At 44.5% G+C, this 24859-nt stretch overlaps 1 protein-coding gene across 4 annotated transcripts in view; it reads left to right on the plus strand.

The window, feature by feature from the left end:
* DMRT1 (doublesex and mab-3 related transcription factor 1) overlaps positions 1-24859 on the plus strand; it is a 71517-nt gene that overhangs the window by 11931 nt on the left and 34727 nt on the right. For all 4 annotated transcript variants that reach the window (XM_084505281.1, XM_084505280.1, XM_084505279.1 and 1 more), the window contains exons 3-4: positions 9894-10177; positions 22611-22773. In XM_084505281.1, coding sequence (XP_084361407.1) covers positions 9894-10177; positions 22611-22773 — 447 coding nt within the window. The remainder of the gene's footprint in view (positions 1-9893; positions 10178-22610; positions 22774-24859) is intronic.

Here is a 24859-nt window from a genome sequence, read left to right on the forward strand (position 1 = left end):
TTTTTTTTTTTTTTTTTTTTTTACAAACAAAGATTTGAGTACAGTCACTATAGCTGTCTTAAAAAAAACAAAAATGCAAATTAGGAAAGATCAAGCATTGTCCCCCAGCTCTCCTAAAAAGATAGCTGCTCTGCTCTAGTCAGTGGCAGAAGATTTTGGAAGTGTAATTTGCTGCTACAGACGTCTTACTGAGGGCCTGAAGCCTGCATTAAGTGTGGAAATAAAAATTATTTTCTGTAGGTTTTATTTCTTCAGTCATATTAGGAGGATTTTTAAGTTGTGTGCTAAACGCTTGCAGCAGATCATTTTTATTAAGTGTACACTAAACGTGAACAAAATGTGCCTTCCCCAGTTCTGCTGAAATTGGTGGTATTTCAGCTCCTCTTAGCTGAAGTTAGATTGGGTTTTTGTGTGTCACCAGGAAATTTGCTATGCCAAGCTGCAATCTTCTAGCTGGGATTCCCTTCCACCCTCCCCAAATCATGTTTTCCTTTGAAAAAAATGTTGTGTATGTGGATTCTAAAACACACTAAGAATGTTAAAATTGGGAGGTTTAAAAGTTATGTTAGGAACACACACTGAATTAAAGGTGATCGGAGCCATTATGGGACAGTAATTCTATGTGTGGAAGAGAGGAGGACATGTTTAATAATTTATGGTGATCTTTGCTGTGGAGAGATGGTGACACTCTGCTTTCATTCCCAGCAGTAAGTGAAGTCAGCAGGATTGGGTAACCTGCATGCAATGTTTTCTTAAAAGGAAGAAAACTTGATGAGGATGTCTCTGATCTATTAATACAGATTTCCAATGGACTTTTAGCACAGGGGAAATTCCTAAGGCCTAGAAGTTAGCTGATCTCATACCAGTTTTAAGAAGAGTGTGGTAGGATAAGTGGCTACAAATCCATTAAACTGACATTAGTTTTCACAAAAACAATGGGATGGACCACAGTGGACTAAAATTTGTGGGAGAGGCAGAAACTCAGACATTAAAGGTTGCTTATTGAACGTGAATTAACAAAACTTTTTGTGCTAAAAAGTCCATCAAGTTAGTAACCTTCTATCATTACAGAATTGCTTGACAAAGTGAAATACCAATGCAGTCGAATTCTGTAAAGCATTTGATTTTGTATCCCCTGATACCTTGATTAAGAAACTGAATTGACAGAAGATAAATTGGGGGGTGGGGAAGCAAGGAGGGCTGGTAAGCAGCATGGAAGACAGAGCACCAGTGCAGGAGAGTGGAACATCAGTGGCTCCTGGTGGGAAATGATGGGCGAGGACAGATGTGTGATGGAAAGGAGGGTTAGCTTCTTCTGTGCCTGAAGCTGGTGAGGTGGCTGTGGGACTGGTGGGACTCCTTGCTGGTCATTAAATAGGCAGCCTATGCCAGGCCCAGGAGCTAATTACAATTGGAGTCTAGGAGAGGGGACAAGTGAGATACCTTGTTTGTGTGGCCTCTAGTTTCTTCTTATAACTATTAATGGATATAGCAATGGTCTGAACTTGCACACCTATGCTTGAGCTTGGCAGGGCTCAGGGAGGAGTCACAGGCATGATTAAAAGACCAGAAAACATTCCCTGGAGTGAGAGACAGTAGTTTACTTTGCCCTTTAGTGACCCTCTTGTTTAAGGTTTAATTAATCCCCACTGTGATTGTTCTGAACACTTTATGCCTTTGATTAAACTTGACCAGCTCAACTTAGGGTTTGCTCTGTCTTTTCACTAGATGTTTTTTGACTTTCTCAACAAAAGCAGTATGCAGATGCAGCATCTTGTGAAAAGATGGCATGTCAGAGTGCAAGCAAGACGACAACATATAACCTTAGTTCTAAAAGCTCCCAGATTTTTTTGAAGTGTGCTGTAATTTTTATCCTGTAGTGCTTCTCCCTGGCTAATGCCATTCATGGCGAGAGGCACCATCCCATTTAGGACTGGTGTAGACCTGTAGAGGTAGAACTGGAAAAGCTGACCCTTAGGCAGCATTTGCTCGAGTTGTGATTCCCAGAGTTACTCTTAGGAGGGGTAAAAAAGTGATATCCATTCCTGCAGTGTGCAGATGAGTATTCTTTTGGCAGTCGAGCAAACCTTGAGAAACAGGAGCGTTCAGCCGCTGACGTCTTCACGGATAAAGCCTAGGCCTGCAGACAGTGCTCCCATTATGCCCATGCCTCTGATAAGGCGTACCAAACCTGCGGCCGGGTACCAGACCTGCACCGAGGCGGACAGCCACTGCTTGTTTTGTCCGGGGGTGGTGGGAGGCAGGGGCTGGCAGGGGAGAAGTGTTGTGATAAGGAGGGAGAGGAGGGACCAGGAAAGCTCTGTCCCTCTGCGTGGATCTCCAAGGGGAGGCACAGGAGCATGGGAAGGGCTCAGAGTTGTTGCATCACATTTTTTAAATTAAATTTATTTATTTATTAATGTGCATTTCAGTGTTAAGAACAGCATTTTTTCTGTTGGGCAGCTGTGTTTCCCAGCTATGGTCAGAGAGGCACCGAAAGACTGGTGTGGCAATAAGCTGTTCCAGCTGTGATTTACTCTCTTGAGCCTGGAGACACAGCTGCTTTTAGCCCACACGTCTGATATGGATGATAACAGACTTTTTGACCTCTCCCTCTGGTAGATGTAGCTCAGAGCACAGCTGGGCATCCAGGTCTGTTTGGGTAGGTCACTCAGCAAAAAGGAAAAAATGGTCCCACTCTTCTTGTCCTTCTATCGCCCTTGAACACTGCATGTCTTCCTTGTGCCACTCTTACAGTTTGCACCCTCCTGGTGCTTGAGCACTGTCTCAGAGCGGTCAGGCAAAGGTCTGGAAACTGCAGAGAAACACAAAGAAGAGTTTAGTCCTTAGAGCAGAGGCTCAGCTAGCTGTCTCTTAGGGTCTGAGTTCAGGGATGTTTTTGGAAGTTCCTGGTGCCTGCTTTTTCACTATACTTTTAGGGAGAAGCCTTGATAGGAAGGGCATAATTCTGCATGCCTTGTACTAAAATAATTTACATTGTGCAGTTTTAGGCCAAAGTACAGATGTGACCCTTAAGGTTTACTTTTCTTTATTGTGAAGGCAGAACAGTATTTCAGATTATTTTGTATTTAGGAAGTTTCTTTTATCATACAATTCAAAAGCCTCCAAATTATTTCTATTAAAACTCACTAAATGATAATTTCTTGAATATCTCTTTCAGATAGGGAAGTGGGTTGAGAATCTGACACATTCAATTGCCAGAGAGAGGATGAGGGACAGAGGGAGCTGGCTTGCCTGAGCTGTGTTTGTCTGTGAGGGTTGGACATCGTCCTTACAAAGAAGAGTGACAGTGCCTTGATTCACAGGGACTGTCATCAGAGGCATACTGTGATGCAAGGCTGCATCTGGTCCCTAGCTGGGAGCTCTGAGACCAGTGGAGATGAAGTCCTGGTCCTTAATGAATGTATGCCAGTATCCACAAAGAACAATGCTTTTAGATCTGGTCTTGCACCAGATTTGTCTCTAATGCTCAGGGCCCTGTACTGCATTGACAGAAACTGTGAATTAGGAAGAGAGGTTGTTTAAATCCCCTTCCACTTGCTGCACTGGCAGTAAATGGGCTTAAGTGTGAAGGAATGGGGCTCAGCAGAAGCCTCCGCAGTAGCATCAGTCTTTGGGGAGAGGTATAAGAAACAAAAGGTGGCACTGAAGAGCAGCACAACTTGTGCCTTCCCTGGAGCCTGATATTCAGGTTTAGCCATTTGTTGCTGTTGTGCTCCTCAAATTCAACCAGGGAGACTCCAGCCTCTTCCTATTCTGTTCCTTCTCTTTCTTCCTAAAGAGGTTCCCCTTCCTCCCCCTCTTCTTCTTGTAACTACAGCGGGGAGTGGGGAAAAGGGAAGGTGTTAGTGTGTAATGTTTTGTATGGTATCATTATACAAGGTACATACAATAAATCACACATTACATGCTTAGACAATTTACTGCTGGCTTTTGTATGTGCTGTGACAAGTGCTCAAAAGGTCAAAAAAGCTTCCTTAACAAATTTGATAAGATAATGCAGTGAGCTGTAACAGCATAAAGTCCTGGGGGCCATAGACCAGAATAGAAGAAATAATTATGCATGGTAATGGGTAATTACAGATAATGGCCTTTTTTGGGGGTGGCAGAAAATACACAGCCCCACAGCCTTGCCTGGAATGAACATTGTCTAGCACATTAACTTTATAGCAAGCTAAAAGTTCAACACTGGAACCAGAGATAATCCGCAACTTCTAATGGAAAGAGAAGAGAAATACTCCTCTGAAAGGCAGACCGAGTGTGTGGGTTTTGTTCCTGGGGAGGCAGAGCGTCTCCGGAGAAAGTATGTAACGATGCCAGCTTTCTTTGACATCTGAAACAGCTCTGTCATGATTGTCTGGTGGGAGAAACATATTGTTCCAGCGCTTCTGATTATTATGTTGGGGAGTGATTTCACACCAGCCTCATTCAAGGCTACTGTCCGAGCTCAAAGCCAGCTATGAATTGAACTAAGGCATTGCAACACTTAATATTGCCAAGCTAGTTAATAGGACTGTAAGGATGCTTTTATGCACTACACAAGGGAAAATTATCAGATGCAAATACAAGACTCTTTTGAGGTCTGAAGGCAAGTGTTTTCTGGCTGAATAATTAATTTTTAATGTTTTAACACCATAGCTGGCTTCTGTAGCAGAGGCTGTCTTGCAGATAGATGCAAACGCTGCCATGGTGAGAACAATTGTTTTGAACTGAAAACTACAGCAAATGTAAAGTACCAAAAGCTGCAACTCTGCTCACTGGAAACACTCCCTGCCTTCCTTCTTCTTGAGTATGTGTTACTTGAGTAGTCAATTTTATTTTTCATTTTTAGCAGCATGTCTATGTAAGTGTGGAGGCTTTGCAGGGGGATAAATAAGAACTATTACCATACATGTATGAACGTACATACCTATGAACATCATAGATGTATGAAAAGAACAATGACCATGCATGTATAAAACAACTCTTGTCAATAAATGCAGGCAGTGAAATTCTTTTGATTACCATACCGTGTATACACAAACCTTTTTCTGAATCAGATGTAGACTCACCAACCATTACAGCCACATCAGTGAATTGAACTGGGCTACAGCATGCTCTCAGACATTGAAACTGGTCTGTATGTGGTCTCCTTATTTTTAAAACGATTCCTGGCATGAGTCTGCCCCAAGCTGATTAATTCTATTCCCTGGATTCTGGAGTGTGGTCCAGTAACCATTCCCAATAGGCAACATGATGCTGCCACCCTGTTTTAGAGGCAATGAAAGTTAACTAGTATGGACTTGCTTTACATTTGACCTCAGCATCAGTGACTTGCCCAAATATGTTTAAATTACTTACATCAGTGTATAACAAGATGTATAACTAGCCCTTAACAGTACTGGTAGGAGTAGGAAATACTCCATGCTTATGTTCAGGATGAGTGAATGGAACAGACAACTTCAGTGTTTGCATTTCTTGGTTTGCATGTTTAAAAACACGTTCGCATCTTTGAGATAGAGATGATAGGAATTCCTGTAAGCTCCTTGTCATCTCTTCTCTCTCCTCCTAAAAAGTAAAAAGGGAAAGAATTATCTATATACAGGCTTCTGTGCTCATTTTGCCATGCATATCTGCAATTCGTGTAAATTGCCATAGCTTTTTTGAAGTAAATGGTCTGAGACTGACTTACATTAGCTGAGGACTGGACCACTGTTTTTCACCTTGCTCTGCTAAGTGAAGGCAGGAGCCTCTCACAGGTTATTGAATATATAAGACCCTTATGTGTAACTGACCCCGAGAACTCACCTTCCTTAAAAGAAAATCCCAGCCGTCCTGAAATGAATTACTGGTTAACTACTATTAATATGCCATAGAGCTGGAGAGTTGCCTACAACACTACAAGATCAATAACAATATTTATCATGCATCCTATCGATCTTCTATGAAAGAGTGGGTCATATTTCACACTGTGTACATAGTGCAAAAAAAGTAGCATCAGTTCTCCACAGGAATTAGTAGAAAAGAGCTTGGAAAGGCACAATGGCATGAAGCGATATTGTTGTCTCATTGCCAGAGGACTGCTCACAGAAGGAAGGCCTTGGACAGCCCTGCGTTGTAGGCTCAATGTCCCAAAAACTAAGTGAGGATTTTAACAATCCCGCATTTGTTTTACTCTTCCATTTCTGCTCCTTCAGAAAATTGTGCCTCAGAGGTTCGGGGCAAGGTTATATGTGCTGTTGTTACCCCAGAGCCCTTCCCAGCTGTTCAGTGGAGCTGGTAAAGGCAGTCAAGACGTGCACAGGCCCTGCAGAGCTGTGTTGTTTTAAAAGGGCAGATGGAGGGGCAAGAGTGGGAGTCTGGCGGCACAGCAGCAGTTGCCTTGTTGAGAGCTTAATTCCTGTTCAAAATTGCTCCCCTTAGAGCAATGAACCTCAGGGCTGCCCCTCATGTGCAGGTGTTGTAATGCGGCAGGCTCTGAAGCAGGGGAGGACCCTCTCCTTGCCAGCAGAGCTATTCAGCTGTGTTGAATTACATTTGGAGAAAAAAAAAAAAGAAAAAAAAACGCAACTGAAAGCTGCCTTCTTGACCTTGGTATCCTCTCCTTGCAGGCAGAAAATACAGCCAAAGACTAACAGCCCCCCTGTAGCAGGATACCTTGCTCCGTGAGCAGTCGGAGGTGAGGCCTGTGGGAAGGCTCACCATATTGCCAGGAATTACCATACCAAAGACCCTCTGAAGGAACCCCATGCCACAGAACTGCAGTTGCAGCCATTGCTTAAAGTTGATCTGCCCTATTCTGCAACTGTAGTGGTGTTTAAGGATGGTGTAGCCCAGAAATAGTGTGCTTGCTCATCAGCTGGCTTGCAGACTTTGGCTGGGTATAAGCAGCACGAATACAGCAAAAAAACTGCTGGATTACAGTTAAGATGAAATCTTCTAGGGGCAGGTCTCTGAGTGCCTTGCTTTACTCCAAGGACAATTTGGCAGTGCTCTTTGGCTATTAATTCTGCTCCTGTCGGCAGGTAGCACTTCTCTGACAGTACCCCATGAAGATACTGGCTGGTCTGACTGGCTTTTCTTTCTGAGCCTGTATTGCTCAGAAAAAAAAAAAAAAAAAAAAAAGTCAAGGCTTGCAGGGGAGTTACTATTCATTAGTAGTAAAGCTTTTTTCCCCTCCACGTATTTTGCAGTTGCATGTGTTCTGCACATGTAGTGTATGTAAAATGTATGCACTAGTAGTAGATGACAAGATGCAGCCAGACTGAGTGTATAAGAGCGCAGGGCTGGATTGCAGCATGGCTCTTGGCCCTGTGCATGCCAGAGTCACTGAAGAACTGCGAATTTTGGCAACCTGGTTCAAGACTGGGGGCTACTGTAGAGTAACCTCTCAGGTGCTTTGACCTGTCTGGCCTCTACCTGTCTGGCATAATTACAGTGCCTTGTATAAAATAACTGCTTTCTCCCAGGTGAAGCACAGAAAAATGCTACAGTTGCAAAAAAAAAAAAAAAGGCAGAGACATGTCACAAAGCATGATGTCAAAGCTAAACTCACTCCTGAGTACAGGAAGAAAATGTGAGTTGCGGCATATGTTTGTTTTCTCCTACTTTGTGACAGATATTGCCAGGCTGCACGCTCCTCTATTCTGTGTGTAAATATGAGAAATACTCTAAAACAGCCACCTGGCTGGGTTCTTGCTCACTTAGAGCTGAGTGGCAGAAAAAGCAGATGCAGGAGGCTCTGTTTGCTAATAAACAAGTAGCTCATTGATGTCAGCAAAATGTCAGCAGCAGCAGAATAGGGACAGGGGCACGGTATAATTTAGTGACATGAAATAATGCTATTCATGATTGCAGCTGAAGAAGTGAAACAAAACTGTATTGTCAGTGGCAATAATTGATAAAACTGATTGTTGGATCTAGTGTGCAGCTTAATACATAGTACCATGGAAAGTATTACCCTGGCTGTGAGAGGCTGGCAGAAATGCCACCGTACTCTTCTTACAGATAAGTAACTAAGGTATGGAGATACAGAGAAAGGAACAAAATGAAGAAGGCAGCACCTGCCTGACATCTCTGTTAGGGATGTTATTTTATAGGTACCTGTTGTCTGTGCTGCTTCATCTCCATACTGATAGACCTTGAGAACCCATCAGCATGCTTTAAGCCACAAAGCAGCAGCTTCTTGCAGAAGGGATCATTATGCTGCAGAAACCATGAAGAGTAGTGCAGTGCAGGATTACAGGGATTTGAGGTAGGACCCGAGCTACATGGGCTTTACAGTCATTCCCTTGTTTAATATGTAAACAATGTGGCCAGCAGGGCTAGGGAGGTGATTGTCCCTCTGTATTCGGCTCTGGTGAGGCTGCACCTCGAGTACTGTGTTCAGCTTTGGGCCCCTCACTAGCAGAAGGACATCAAGGTGCTCGAGCGAGTCCAGAGAACGGCAAGGAAGCTGGTGAGGGGTCTGAAGAACAAGTCTTACAAAGAGTGGCTGAGGGAGCTGGGCTTGTTCATCCTGGAGAAGAGGAGGCTCAGGGGTGACCTTATCACACTCTACAGGTACCTTAAAGGAGGCTGTAGCGAGGTGGGGGTTGGTCTGTTCTCCCATGTGCCTGGTGACAGGACGAGGGGGAATGGGCTAACGTTGTGCCAAGGGAGGTTTAGGTTGGATCTTAGGAAGAACTTCTTTACCGAAAGGGTTGTTAGACATTGGAATGGGCTGCCCAGGGAAGTGGTAGAGTCACCATTCCTGGAGGTCTTTAAAAGACGTTTAGATGTAGAGCTCAGTGATATGGTTTAGTGGAGGACTTCTTAGTGTTAGGTTAGAGATTGGACTAGGTGATCTTGGAGGTCTCTTCCAACCTAGATGATTCTGGGTGATTCTGTAAAAGTATATTCAGGATGTGGTTAGACATGGTGAAGAAGGTTGTAGCAGCTGTTTGCTGTATCTGGCTTGGCTAGGTAACTGATGGAGTGTGTCAGAGCTTGGCTGCAAAACAGTACCAAGGAGCACCTTTCTTTTTCATCTTTGGAAATATCACAGGGCACTAGTTGATACTGGAGTAAAGAAAACGGGACCTCAGACGTCCTCTGAGAAGCTCCCCTGCCTTAGGGAGAGGTGGTTGAGGTAGACCTCTGCTGAGGAAGGCTGTGGGTATGCAACTGGGTGGCTTTCAGTCCACAGGCTCTCAAGAGTGCAGGCGACAAGTCATGAATAATCCCCTCCTCCTCCTCTTTTGCCAGGGGTGTAAGAGCTTGTTCTGCTCTGTGATTCTGTAGGTAAACAATAGCTAAATTTGGGTACAGACAAGAACTGAGGGCCTTCCTGCTCAGCATGAGCATGTGGGCTGCTGGGGCACCTTGGCTGATTGCACTGTGTTCCCTACTGAAGTTTCTCTTGGCATTGTGGCTGTTTGCCTGTTCCAGAGGCATGCCTAGAAAGCATCCTCTTGCCCATAGGATGCCAAGCAGAAAGGGCGGTGAAGAAAACATTGTCCTTCTGTAGTTAGAGCCTTTCTATTTCCAAGGGATTAAGAAGTATGGCACACGGTTATAATTTAAAAATAATAGAAGATTGCGTCCTTAGCTAATATAAATCATCATCAGACGAGCTTATGTTGCTTAAGGACTCAGCACACTGTCTTAACCTTTGGTGAGTTTTGTCTCTTCTTTTGCAGTCTGTAGCAAGTATAGGTATTCTCAAGCTTTGAGTAAAAACATCAGACCTCCTGATCTTCCCCCAAACATGCAGCAGTTTTTCAGCTCCCACCTCTTACTATTCATTACCATCTGTCTGGCCTTCAGGAGAAGCACTAGCTTACCAGAAGGTGAAAGGTAATGCTCTTTATGGAGCTTCCTGTTTCATAATTGCTTGTGTTTTTCTTTTCCAGAGGGACGGATGCTCATTCAGGACATCTCTTCCATCCCCAGCAGAGGGCACTTGGAGAGCACGTCTGATTTGGTCGTGGACTCCACCTACTACACCAGTTTTTACCAGCCATCCCTGTATCCTTACTATAACAACCTGTACAACTACTCCCAGTACCAAATGGCAGTGGCTGGTGAGCCTTCCTCAAGTGAGACAGGGGGTGCAATTGTAGGGCCGGCCATGAAAAACAGCCTTCGAAGCCTCCCAGCAACATACATGCCAAGCCAGTCAGGAAAACAATGGCAGGTATGATGTTACACAGGTATTAAGTGGCAGAGTGAGATGGAGGATGAGCTGTTTCTTAGGCCTGATAATGACTTCATGTGTATGGTTTAATGACGGTGCAAAACCAGAACTAGAGTACAGGATAGTATTAGAAAACAGCCAACATGAGCGGTTTTGATGTAGTACAATGAAAACAATGGTGTAGGTATAGGTAGGCCACCACAGACATGGGTGAAGGGCACCCACTTGACGTTATGTTCTGATTTACGTCGTAGTAGATCATGAGCTGTTCTCCAGAATCAAGCAGCATAACATGCCAGGAGCTTCAAGCATCATTTCTGAGAGGCTTTGCTCTCCAGGAACCTGTTTGTTTTAATATATTTCAGCTTTCACATCCAAAGCAGTGAAGTGACCCATCCCATGAAGCCCAAGGGATCATGTTATTCTGCAGGGGTTGATGGCAGTCATTTGAACATGGTGTAGGGTGTTACTAAGGGTGTGTTCTGGTAATGTCCTCTTCTGGACTTGGGATTTCAGCTTGGGTAATTAAAGTCAAAGGCTGTGTCTATCAGGTTAGCAGCAGAGCTTTTTATTCCCCTTCTTGGTGTTGTGTCAGTTAAGGGATAAGTCCAAGTGAGGCATCTTACTCTAGGACTAGGATAACCATGCCCTCCAACTCACTACCAGTAGAAGACTGGAGGAAAGAGGAGACCTATCAAAGCAGGGGATTGCTGACAAAATAGGGGAAGTCTTTCCAGTGACCCTGAGTGCCGTGTTTGTCCATGGGCTGCAGTTGTGCCTTTTCTGTCTGAAATAAAACTTGGAAGTTGCATCCTTTGAGCCTGCATATGTCTGTGTCTCTTGTCTGAGGGCACATGAAGGCAGACCTTTCCTGTAGGGCATCAGAAGAGGGCAAGGTTCCATCTCCAAAGGCTCTGCTGTGAAACCACACAACAAAGAAAGATGAAACGTCCACCAAAGCCTCCTTTCTGAAGGGAATAGTTGGTGTTTCCCTTTGCTGACAGAATTTCTCTGGCGATTCTGGCACAGGGAACAACTTTCAAAAAGCGTTTCAGCTTCTGATACTGAGAAGCTGGAGCTGAGACCATGGCCATTGCAATTAGTCTGCCAGTCCGCATCACCTTAAGTGAGGCTTTACCAGCATTAGACACCTTTTTTCATGAAAAGGTCCTTCTGAAAAGGAGGGGTCTCGTGGGGCAACAGCTGCTGGGGCCATGCATGAACCATAGACTAACAGAATGGCTCAGGTTGGAAGGGACCTTAAATATCATCTAACTCCAACCCCTCTGCCATAGACAGGGTTGCCACCCACTAGATCAGGTTGGCCAAGGCCCCATCCAGCCTGGCCTTGAACACCTCCAAGGGTGGGGCATCCACAGCTTCTCTGGGCAGCCTGTGCCAGTGCCTCACCACCTCTTCATTCTGAGTGGAGAATTTCCTCCTTATATCTAGTCTAAATCTATACTCTTTTAGTTTAAGACCATTCCCCTTTGTTCTATCAGTATCTCCCCAAACAAAGAGTCATTCTCCATCTTTTTTATAAGACCTCTTTGAGTATTGAAAGGTCACAGTGAGGTTCTCCCTGGAGCCTTCTCTTCTCCAGGCTCAATATCTCCAGCTCTCTCAGCCTTTCTTCATAGGAGAGGTGCTCCAGCCCTCTGATTATCTTTGTAGCCCTTCTTTGGATGCATTCTAACAGGTTTCATTCTAACATGTTTCTAACATGTTTCTTGTGCTGAGGGCCCCAGCCCTAGACCCAGCACTCCAGGTGGGTGGGACCTCACCAGGGCAGAGCAGAGGGGCACAATCCCCTCCCTCCACCTGCTGGCCACTCCTCTGTTGGCGCAGCCCAGCACACAGTTGGCCTTCTGGGCTGCAAGCACACACTGCTGGCTCATGTCAAGCCTTTTGTCCACCAGAGCCCCCCAGAGTCCTTCCCTTCAGGGCTGCTGTCAATGAGTTCTTCTCCCAGTTTGTACTCTGGTCTGGGATTGCCCTGATCCAGGTGCAGCACCTTGCACTTCACAGAATCACAGAATCACAGAATTTTCTAGGTTGGAAGAGACCTCAAGGTCATCGAGTCCAACCTCTGACCTAACGCTAACAGTCCCCACTAAACCATTTCCCTAAGCTCTACATCTAAACGTCTTTTAAAGACCTCCAGGGATGGTGACTCCACCACTTCCCTGGGCAGCCTGTTCCAGTGCCTCACAACCCTTTCAGTGAAGAAGTTCTTCCTAACATCTAACCTAAAACTCCCCTGGCTCAACTTAAGCCCATTCCCCCTCGTCCTGTCACCAGGCACGTGGGAGAACAGGCCAACCCCCACCTCGCTACAGCCTCCCTTGAGGTACCTATAGAGAGCGATAAGGTCGCCCCTGAGCCTCCTCTTCCCCAGGCTGAACAAGCCCAGCTCCCTCAGCCGCTCCTCGTAGGACTTGTTCTCCAGGCCCCTCACCAGCTTCGTCGCCCTTCTCTGGACCCGCTCGAGCACCTCAATGTCCTTCTTGTAGCGAGGGGCCCAAAACTGAACACAGTACTCGAGGTGCGGCCTCACCAGAGCTGAGTACAGGGGGACGATCACCTCCCTAGCCCTGCTGGTCACTTGGACTTGTTGAACCTTATTAGGTTCACATGGGCCCACTTCTCCAGCCTGTTCAGGTCCCTTTGAATAGTATCTCTTCCTTCTTTGGTATCCACTGCACCACTCAGCTTGGTGTCATCTGCAAACTTGCTGAGGGTGCACTCAATCCCATTGTCGGTGTCATTGATGAAGATAACGAAAAGCACCGGTCCCAAGACAAACCCCTGAGGAACTACGCTTGTCAGCGGTCTTCACCTAGACATAGAGCCATTGACCACTACTCTCTAGGTGTGGCCATCAAACCAATTCCTTATTCCCCAGTTGGTCCACCCTTCAAATCTATATCTTTCCAGTAGAGATTAGGATGTTGTGTGGGACTGTGTCAAAGGCCTTACAAGTCCAAGTAGATGACATGAGTCCTGCCTTGTTGACTGATGCAGTCATTACATCATAGAAGGCCACCAGATTGTGCCACGAGGCACAATGTACCCTTGGTGAAGCCATGCTGGCTGTCCTGGATCACCTCCTTGCCTGCATGAGCCTTGACATTGCCTCTGGGAGGATCTGTGCCATGATCTTCCCAGGCACAGGGATGAGGCTCATAGATTTGTAGTTCCCTGGGTCTTCCTTTCTAACCTTTTTAAAAATGGGAGTGATGTTTCCCTTTTTCTAGTCATTGGGACTTCACCTGACTGCCATGATTTTTCAAACATGATGGAGAGGGGCTTGGCAACTGCATCAGCCAGTTCCCTCAGGACCCTGCTGATGCATGGCATCAGGCTTTGTAGACTTGTAGTTAAGTTGTGTCAGGAGGTCCCAAACTTGCTCCTCACTTAGACTGGGAGGGACTCTGCACCCCTAGCCCCCATTTCTGTACTCTGTCCAGGGCACATGGCCCTGTTTCCATTGTTTGTGCATGTCTTTAGCCTAAGTTTGGCCAGCAGATCCTTATTCAACTATACCTTCCCTGCTTGATTTATTACAGGTGGGAACAGAGAGCTCTTGCACTCCAAGGAAAATATCCTTAAACAGTTGCCAGCTCTGATCAGATCCTATGTTCCTAATCAATTGGTCTGCTTGTTCCCTTCAATATTGATCCCTACTACTGGTTGGATGGAGGAAAACTCTACCTGTGTACCAGATCCTTCAGTCAATCACCCAAAAGCCCTAAAGAATTTTAAGATCATGGCTTTGTAGCAGACTGCATTTGATGTTATGTCCTTGTCCATTTAGTAGTGTTTCATGTCCCCTTCTCAAAATGAGTACAACTGTAGGGGGAAAAGAGCTGTCTCCCTTCTTTCCACTGTGTTGAACCACACCACAAAGGTGGCTTCACCACCTTTTCAGTTAGATTAGTTGGTAGCATCTTCTGTAGTTGCTGAATTTGGTCACCAGACCAGGGGGAAAAATAGTCAAGGCAAAAGTGTGAATAGGATTTTGTGTGTGGTAATGAAGCGAGGTGCCAGTGCTTTTTTAAGTTTAATTTTGGTTCATTGGGTTAACGTAGCACATCATAACAGAGTATTTCAGATTGAAAGTTACTTCTTCTGAAGCTTTTGCAGGATGTTACAGTAGGAAGAGCCTACTGTGGAGCTGATGATAGGAGACATCACAATACAAATGAAGGTTTGCAGGGTTTGTGCTGTGAAAGTTCTGGCAGGGTTAGTCCCATGCTTCAGAATTCCTCAAAAAAATAGAAACTTCTTTGATTTTATTTTCTTGAAAAAAAATGAAAATACATTACATGTATATGTATTATGTGTATGGATAGTGCACAGTGTTTGAGGAAGAGACCCATGAAAATATGTTCTAATACGTTGAACCTAGGATTGAAAGTGGTGTCCTTTTAGTTCTGTTATCATCATCATGAAGAGATTCTTCAGTGAGAGGGTTGTTGCACACTGGAACAGGCTCCCCAGGGAAGTAGTCACTGCATCAAGCTTGTCTATGATTCTATGATTCTATGATCTTATACTCTAATTTGAAGCTAAAGTGTATGTGTAGGGTCCTTTGGCTCACTGTAAGACTGTTTCTTGACATCTACCTAACTTGTGACATTTATAATTAGCTTATGATCTGAGTGAGTATCCCATGTGTTTTATATATACAACTATACTTGTTTTTGTGGACACCCCTTAAAGAAATAAATGCAATTATGTATTTTCCATTCGTTTTATTCTTGTCTTGCAGAATCTGTAAATAACTTGTAGTTAAGCACCGCTCAAATTAGTGGGATACCAAAGAAGATGTGATGGGGGGGAATTGTTTTCCTTTTACCTGCAGGCTCAAAGCACTGGGTGTTTATTCTCACTTTGTGGGATGTATCACGTAGTTCCATTCATCTCTGTGTGAATTTACTGATTACTTTCACCTGAGGTTTGAATGTATCCTGGGCAAACCTTTTGGGATCTCTGAGTGCTGTTCTGATGAGAAGTCTGTGCAGAGGGCATAGAGGCAGTACTTCCTGCCTGCAGCAGAGACATCTCCCCAGCTTCTAAATGGCCTGAACCCAGAACCCGTGTCTCCTGCTCAGTAGTGTGGAGTGTGGTTCAAGGTCAGTGTACCTTAAAAGATTTTTCTTAGAGACTGATCTGCAAGGAAGGTTGTTATTGCTGGAAGAGTTACGAATCATGGGATTTGCGTGGTATTATGGCAGCATAACATTGCACAAATAATCATAAAAAGTTTTACAGTGAGAGCTAGACTAGATAATACTTGATGGCCGTGGGTGCAGTGATGCTGAGACTGTAAAACCCTTCATGGCCCTGAAGAGGTTTTGTTGTAAGGAGAATGAGCTGCTGCATATGGTTAAACGTTGATTCTGCACACAGAAGGCTACCAGCAAGGCAAGATTGTAGAAATGTGATACTTAATGGAGAAAGATGAATGAGTTTCACTGCCAAGTACAGTAAGGGGTTTCAGGAGAGTCTCAAGCACAATCCACAAAGAGAAGCCTTGCTTAGACCTTGAAGGGGTTTGCTTCCAAACTTACGTGGGCTGTTTCCTTCTAGAGAAGGAAATAGCTGTGTGTACACTGGTATTTTTGCTGGACTGCCTGTACTGACTGGGTTACTTTTTTATGTAGATGTGTTTTCTTAACCGGTCTTTCAGTAATAGTGAGTCTGCTTGTGTAGTTGGTAGTGCTATAACTGCTCTGGTTAAGGTTTTTGATTTTCTGCTGCTTTGCTAAAACAAAAGCTGTGCAATGCCTATCGTAGTAGTAAGTGTGAGCCCAAAGGAGGGTTTCTGTGCTGGTACAAGCCAGCCATGTGCTCACAGGAAGGTTTTCCTGGCTCAGGCAGTGCAGACAAGAGCTCTGCTTTTTCCAGGCTCAGTTGGTGGAGTCTTGCTTGTCCTGGAACAATTGCATCCAGACAAGGAGAACTGCATGCTTACAGTAATGTAACATCTGGGTGTAGACGGGGCCTTCAGCAGCCTGGCTGTCTGCTGTTTGAGGATTTAGGGAGCAAGGGAGAAAAGCTGGGGAGGAAACGTGTGAGTGTGTGTGGGATGGGATGAGGATTAATGCATCATTGAGCCCTGGCAAATAAACTGAATCACTGAATCTTTAATGTAGATTAATGTCAGATTTCATTAGTCTTTGTTCTTTGCAGAGAGACTCATGTACTTGAGTGAATTTGCCAAGGTACATGTTTCCAAGGCACTTCTCTGTAGGTTTTATTCATCTATATATAATTTCCCCAGAAGCTGTATCCATCATGATTTGATAAGCATAATGAAGACAATAGTCTTGGCTGAGACACTTAGATTCTGATGCTTCTGCCAGCTCCGAGGCTCAGCATTGCATCTTAAGAAAATGCAGGCTTAGGTCTGAGAGGAAACGTAGCAGATGTGGTGGTTACTCTATGTCTCCTTAACTCTGCTTCTCAGGGAGCAACTGGACCCTCCCTTGAAGCTCTAATAATTGTTTGTTATGACAGGAATTTATATGCATTCAATCCAATTAACAGTTAAATGAATTCACCAGCATTAGGACGGCAAGACAGAGCACATTAATGTACAGTGGAAGCTGGTGCTGCTGGCATTGCTCTGGTGACCTGTTTAGGGACAGCAGCTGGAAAATGCTGAGGTGGCTGCAGCCTTTTTTTTTTTTTTTTTACTGCAACAAAAATAAAACTTGAATGTTAAAGTCCAGATCTAATCAGGTTTAAGTTCTCCAGGGTGGCAATGAAACTGCTGGCATGTGACCCGCAGCATAAGGATAACCATGACTCCTTCTGCGTTGGCACCCTCCCCAAAAAGCGTTAAAACTTTTCTGGTTCCCATAGCTGGACCATTAGAGGGCTGTAAGATGCAGAATGTGTCCCCCACACCTGGAGGCCACTGGTGTTTACTCCAGTAATCCCAGGGATCCTTCTTTGGGCAAAGGTGAAGGTTGGCCAAGAGGCTTTGGGCAGATGTCAGAATTTCATGTAGGTTCTGTTTCATGCTGAGTTGTTTTTTGTTGTTGTTGTTGTTGTGTTGTGTTTTTTTGTTGTTGTTGTTTTGTTTTCTTTTATTTTTGCTTAAATGCAGCTTGTCAAATCAGTATTTTCAATTCCAGAACCTGTTTTTTTCTGTTCTTTCCTTAAACCCGGGTAGAGCAAAGACATGAAATTCGTATTGGTGAGAGTCAGACTGAGAAATTCTAACTCATTTTCTAAGAAGGAAGTTATGTTTGCCATTTGGAAGTGAAATCAGTTCACACTGTTGAGTTAGAGAAATGTCTTTTAAGAATTTTGTAAAAAGTAGCAGAGATTCAAATACGGCTACTATTGCATGTGGCTGTGGTAGGGCAACTAGCAATTTGAACTTCTGAGTAAAGAATATTGCCCCTTTCAACTTGCACAACCTGTTTCTGGCACAGTTTTTTTCCTCCCATAAGCCTGGCCTTCTTACAGTAGTGCGTGGACTGACTCTTCTGGTGTAAAATGTGTAAATGTACATGCGGGCACATGTGTTTAAATATATACACATTGTGCAAGTCACCCAACACAATCCCAGTTTTATGCGTAAGCAGTGTATTATATACTGTATTCATAACATACCCTTCACACTACAGATTTATGCTAAAAGTATCCTAATGTTTCTGACAGCTCATGTGTGACATGAATGTAATCCATATTTCTTGGAGGAGCTAATCTAAGCGGTTTATTTTCTGATACTGCTGATAGGGCTATATCTCTTGATGTCACAGCAGTTGAGATTCTGATGGTAACATATTGTTTATGGGTCACTGCCTTTGTCTCAAAGAATAGGTTGGAACAGAATAGCAAAGGTTAATTAAGTTTGTCTATCAAGGAGGGACAGATATAGATGTCTCTTGTATTTTCTATGCTAGAATCAAAGGAAGTCAAGACAGAGTGTCATAGTCTCTTTTTCCTTGTGCTATAAAATATGCTTACTTGGTTTTAGGAACGAAACAAAACCACCTTGAGCAGTGCAAGTGCAGCAGCAGTTGTGAGGGGTCAGCTCTCAGGCGGTAGCATTACCAGATGGGAGAGCAGTGGCCACCCTGCGTTACAGCTTGGGAAACTGAGGCACAGAGTTGTTTGGTGGCTTGCCCAAGGTCACACAGCCAGCAGGTGATGGACCAGAGGTCCTTAACATCCAAGTTTCCGCTCCAGTGTCCTGCTGTTGTATTCTTGCCTCACACTAAAAATTGACTTGTGAATTCTGTTTGCAAATAACTAAATGCAAAACCAAATTTTATGCCCCCTAAAATTGCCTTTTTTTTTTTTTTTTTTTTAAGACCCAAAGAGGAGGATATGTTAAGACTCTTAACGGAGTCTCTCTGTTGTTTCAGTAATTTTGGGTTTTGTTCTAAGATAGCTGGTGGCAAGTCTTGGGTGACATGGACACATGGAAAACCTGGGCTAGATGTCTTGGCTGAGTTCAGCTAAGTGGTAGTGATGATAGTTTGATTTCTTTTGTTGCTCAGAAATGCTTTGCAGTGCTTGCCACCCAGGATTAGCTTCTGCGACCTCCCCCTACTTTTTCTTCTTGGGAATAACCCCCTCGCCAGTCAGGATCAGCTGCAGAGTGTTAAGGTGATAACGCTAAGTATAACACTGGCTTGCTCGCCAAGAGGCTGCAGCTGGCTGTTCCTGTGCATAAAAGAATTACCCATATGATGCTCTGTCTAAAATAAGTCGTCTGGGAAGGGCAGCCCATTTGCTAGTCTCCAAGGCTGGAAGGAGAAGTGAGCCACCAGGTGTGCCTGCCTTACCTCTTCTCTTTCTTAGATCTGGCCACCACCACTCCTCAGCTCTTCCTCCACCTGGAGTACATTTAAAGTCTATGCAGATGCTGCCAGGAACATGGGAGGAGCAGCAGGACGTCACTGTTGACAAAGTTTTTTTGTTTTTTGTAGGACTCCCTGGAATGATCTGAACTGACGCAGAAGCGTCCTCTTTATGCTCCTCTGGTGTTTGATACATGTTCTGTCACTGCTGGACACTGCTGTAGAGCTGCACTGGCTGTTGTGCTCAGTGGTTGACAAATCCTGCTTCCAGCTTGCCTGTGTGTGGACAAGCCATGGCTGCACCTTGGTTCCCCACAGAGGCTCTGCAAGTGGACAGGGAGAGAATTCCTATCCTGCATGGTCTTTTTATTAGGCCATGTTTATTTCTTCATGGGTTTGTAGCATCCCATTGCTGCTTGCAGTACATCCTTTAAGTGGTTACCGAGTGCACACTGTGTTGTACAACTTAGAGCAACTTGTAAATATTGAATAGGCCAGATGTGCTTCTCAGGTGATCTGTGCCTTCCACGAAAGTCTGTGAGGTACTTGGTGAATCAGTGGTTTTCAACTAAAACACCCTTCAACCTGCAGCTGGGGCAGAGCATAAGCAATGCTGGGCTAGAGGGGGTGCTCTGGAATAAGTCAGAAACTCAAGTGTGCTCTGCAAAGAGTGTGTGTCTGCTGAGGTCTGTCAGAGGGAGGGCAGTCAGCCTTTTGCACTGCAGCAGAATTGCTTCCTGTAGTCCTGGAGGTAAAGAGACAAATCCTAAGCTAGCAGTGCTGTGGAGCCAGGTGCTGTACGCAGCCACAGTCAGGTAACTCCTCCTGCTGCCAAGCTCACAAAAGGAGAGGAGAGAGTGGGAGGACGTGTCTGGGGTTGCTTGAGATGCTACTGTGGTGTCTGCTGGAAGGCAGAGTACTCAGAATTTGTGTTGTGCCCTTCTCTTCCTCCACATTTCCTCACCCAAAGCATGCCTTGTTGTTGTGGCACATAGCCAGCAGTGATGCTGACTGGCATGGCTGGTGGGACCATTCCAGCCCTTACCTATTTTGGCCTCACTGGGGGTGATGAGGAAGGCAGGAGAAGATGGCAGAGGGCTAGGCATCTCCTTCTGTGATACATGCGTTATCTGGAGCTGAGACGCTGCAGTTCCCCCAGGAGGTGACCCAGGAGGATCCCCAGCTGGGTACCTGGCTCCCACCTTCAGAGAGGTGCACTGCACTGAACAAGAAATGATCCAAATAGTCCAAGGCCTCTCCTGGACTATTTGTATCTCCCATTCTAGCTGTAGCACCCCAAAATGTGAAAGGACGCTGCAGAGCAGCAGGAGTTAATACAGAGCAAGTGCCCCTTCTCTCTGGGTAATCATCTCCTAAGCCCCCTTTTTAATGCAGCACTAAGGTCAAGAATTTTTATGACTGGTTGTTTTTTTATTGTTACTGTAAAATAGGATTGCTAAGCACTATAAAAAGGAAACCTTATGGTTCAGATTTACTGTGGTGTGTATTCTAAACAGTTTAATAAAACAGAACCAAAAGCTTTTAGATTTTCTTCAGTGGTTAATACACAGCATATTCTTTGCAGAGCCGAGCCTCTGGCTGTCGGTCGAACTGTGGTTCATAGACTTGGTGTGGGTAATAAGATTATAAAACATGTCTCTTGCTAGCCAGCTACCACACACTAATAATAATAGTAGTAATAATTCATTGAATCCAGAGATTTTAGGTGAGTTGTTTTTTAAGAAATGGAGAAAAAAATATAAAAAAAAAAGGTTTGAAAGGAGAAAGGAAACAAGCACACAATCATTTCAGTGCCAGGGAGTTGTTCCTTCATTTTGTTACAGCTAAAATAATACTGTCTCCATCAGGTGACCTTTTTCTAGTTGTATGTATACACACGTGCACATAGGGAAAAGGTGAGGTGAAGATCTGAGAACGGGATGCTGCCCATAGTCCTGCCCCAGCAAGGGCAGTAAGACCGTGTATGTAAAAATGCAGGTAGAGGGGACTTTGTTAACTTTTTTTTTTCAGCACTTCTAGAACCATTGAGCTTTATGGGAGTGCAGATTCAGAATGACCTTTGCACCAAGTTTTTGGGCAGTTTATATTGTCAATCCATAATTTTAGGGCAGTGGCAGCCTGGGTTTTGCTGAAGAAGCATGTGAGAAGGCATGGATGCCTGTTTCTAGGAGGAGACTGCCCTTTTCAGAGCAGCAGAGGGGACCTCAGTGTCTTGCTGGAGTTCAGACTCCCTTGTAACTCACCACAATCTCCACTCCAAACAAACTGGGATGTTCCCTTCTGTCTTGGAGAGTCCCAGGAGGATTTTATGTGGTTTGGACCACTTTATTTCCCGTCTGGCAGTTTAACTACTAGAAATATTTTTGAATATTGAATTAGCAAGGGACCACTGTCCACAACAGATCAGCTGTCTTCATCCTCTGCTTTTCAGCTTTGCATTTCTCTGCCTCTGATGGAGCAAGATGGGAGATGTGGCTGGGTGGGACCTGTACGTGCAGTGGTAATGCAGGCAGAGCTCCTCTTCAGCCAGTGAGACACAGGCCAAAAAGTCTGTTGAGCACTTTGCCTTGCAGAGGTGCTGTATAATGGCACAGCTTCACGTCCCTTACTTTTGGCACAGCTGCCTTTTTCCCTGGTACAAAGCTATCATTTGTTCTCTGCCCAGAAGCTTTCCATCTTACAATCATTCACTGCCCAGCAAACTTAGAGAGAGTAGATGATATTAACTTTCCTTTTGAAGACCATCTTCTTGCACAGATTTTGGCTACTTCTTTTTGAGTATTATAGCCATGTTACATTGTAGAGCTTTGGAACAAATAATAGTAGATGGTAGGTCTTTTGTAAAACAAAAATTAAAAAAGCATTGCTGGCTGTCCAGGGAGATTAGTTTGGGTCATTTGAGGGTGTTGGAGTAAGACAAACCTTGATTTCTGAGTACTGCCAACTTGGCTGCTGAGTCTGGGAGGGAGAAGGGGCTGTCTGATCATTCACACACTAAGCTGACACCGCTGACTTGCTTGTGTCCAGTTGTGGCTTCACTGCAGACTTGCTGTGTAGTCTGCCTACAGCTTGATTTGTCTGTAAACACAGATATTTTTTTTTCCCATATCATTTGTTTTTAAGAGAAGTGGTGTGTGTTTATGTGTGTGTCACATGCTCACATTCAGTCGAGTGTGTCCTGAACGAGTTGGGAGGTTGAACTGTCTTCCGAGTCCATCCTGCGAGCTCCTGGTGGAGAGCTACCACTGGTCTGAGGCATGTTGGTCTCCTTGGAGGTCTTGGCAGTGAATATTACATGTTTATGTGCCAGATATAGGTTTAACTTCGATAAGATAAATCAGCTTGTCCTCATGCTGGTTTTGCTGCCGCTAGATCACTTAATAGGACCGGGTCTGCTTGCTGGAGCTGGGTGGTGTGGGCGCACCTTCAGCCAACCACAGCAAAAATCCAGGGCCGATGAGTTGGGATTTGGCTTCTCTTCTGCCCTCCGTGGTCTCCCTCAAGGATGTGTGCCTGTGGGCAGCAGGGTGTGGGTGCAGTGATGAGGCTCAGCTTTTGTATCTGTTATGATCCTGTCTCCACAGGCGAAGGGGATGGAGAACCGCCATGCCATGAGCTCCCAGTACAGGATGTGCTCCTACCACCCACCTGCTTCTTACCTGGGCCAGGGGATTGGCACTCCGGCATGCGTCCCGCAGATCCTGACCTCAGAGGACATCCCTTCGTACTCAGAGTCAAAAGTGAGAGGTAAGTGCACCCACCGGGGCTTCTGGCACCATTTTGACTTGGAACAGGCATCCTCACAACATGGGTGGGTGATGGAAGGGAAGTTACTTGGCGGACAGCAGCTGCCAAAGTCTATGAGAGGTACCTGGTTTCGGAAAGGCTTTCAGGGCAGTTGTGAAGTAGGAGTGCTACTGTACGGTAATATAAGCATGTATTTAAGAAGTCTCATCATTCAGGAGAGCAGTTGGTTGATACTGTTCTGCTCCAGCATATATTCCTGAAATTGAACAATGAGACCCTTGAAACAGCTGTCTGAGCTCACTGCATGGCTCTCTCACAAGAAAGATGCCCAGTTAAAAATTATCTTTTGTCTCTTTTCTTCTCAGAAATTCTGTTTGCTATTTCTCCCTCAGGATCCCCAAGCCTTCCACTGAGCCTCCACTGTCCTGTTCTTTCTGAACCACACGTGGAAACTATTCCTGTATCCCATCCATATCACAGATTCATCTTGTTTGCTTTCAAACTTAGCACACCATACTACTTCACGTAAAACTACCGCAGATAAATCTGCCGTTTTATATCCCGTGTTCTCGGCCATCCCAAATATTACTGTAATCTGCAGTAATTTTTAGGAAGGAGTTCATGAATTTACACTGAGGTTTTCTGATAAAGTTTCTCTTGCTTCTTTGTTCTTCTGCTCTGTTAGCAGGTAGAGTACAGATATTAGAATGTCTCTGCTGGAGCAGCCCAAACCCTATTTAGCTGCTTCCGTGTCCCTGGAACAGGCCAGTAATGCGTAATAGAGAAACAGAGAAATAGCGGTGTGTTCCTACTTCATATGTCCAAAATTCTCACAGTGCTACTGCATTTGAAGCTTCTGAACTATCCTATTCAGTTACCTGCAGCAGACCTGCATTCCATGAACTGAGATAATCCTTCCAGACGCTCTTCACGCTTTTTATCTGTCTGTAACAAAGAACTTGGCAGTTTAATTTGGTGTGGTTGGGAAGTATTTAATTTTCTTTATTTTACACCTGACAAGTTTTTGTGCTATTTATTCTGTGTGTGGAGTGACAGCACTGACAACAGCACCCAGCCTCATCTGCTTCTCTGATGCACATGTACATTGAAGTGAATCTTCTCTATCGGCACACATGTGCTGAGTCTTTTCTTACATCTGATGAAAAGATGCATGTTATGCAGGTCCCATATCTGTTTTCAGTCATGGCTTTTTTGTTGCTGATGGTCTGGTGTCTGTGGTTCTGGTTTCATTTGTTTTGTAGTGAAAAACATGGTTTCAGTTAAGTCACCTTAAGGACTGAAATGAAGCTTTGGAAGGTGAAGTACATTTAAGTCATATCTATGGCCGGTGTAAATCAGCGTTGAGCCCTTGAATTCAGTAACTCCACAATGATTTATACTGAAGAGGTGGCTGCTGTTTCAGAGTGGCTGTTTTCTGAAAGTCTTCCAACTAAATACGACGTATTAGATAGATGAAGAAACAACACATGGTGTGATAAAACCTTAGACTTTTTCTCCTTTTCCAGTAGTTCTAAATGGCTTAGAGAAATCAGTGATCCTTGGTTCATTTTCCTTCTCTTTTCTTCAATTTTATTTTCTTCCTTCTTCTCTGACCACCATTGAGCAATGACGTCTTTCTTTCTGTTGATTGGTCCAAGAAGCACTTGGCTTTATGCTCAACTGCAGTTGACACTTTTTCTTGCATCCATCACTACTAACTCACTAAGAAGTCTTACCAGTTGAGTGTTCTTACAAATAGACAAGAGACCTTATACCCTTTGTTCCCAAATGCACTTCAGTAATTTTTCATCACTCCAGAAAAAAAGTTGTGCGTAATGTGCCACTGATTTTTAAACTGCATAAATACTGTATTTTCAATAATCCTTGACTGCTTCTCCAGACAGTATTCCACACACAGATATTGTTCCCTAAGTTACACCATCAATCAGAAACCGACAAGCAGTGAGATGTAATTTACTGAGATCAAACAGCATTTTCCAGACTCTGAAGAAGTGTTTTTCCATAGCAGGGAGGTAGTGGGTGAAAGAGGCACAAATATTTTTGTGAGAAAGTTGAGCCTGAGAGC

The sequence above is a fragment of the Aythya ferina genome (genome assembly GCF_964211825.1).
Source record: "Aythya ferina genome assembly, chromosome: Z".
Lineage (NCBI taxonomy): Eukaryota > Metazoa > Chordata > Aves > Anseriformes > Anatidae > Aythya > Aythya ferina.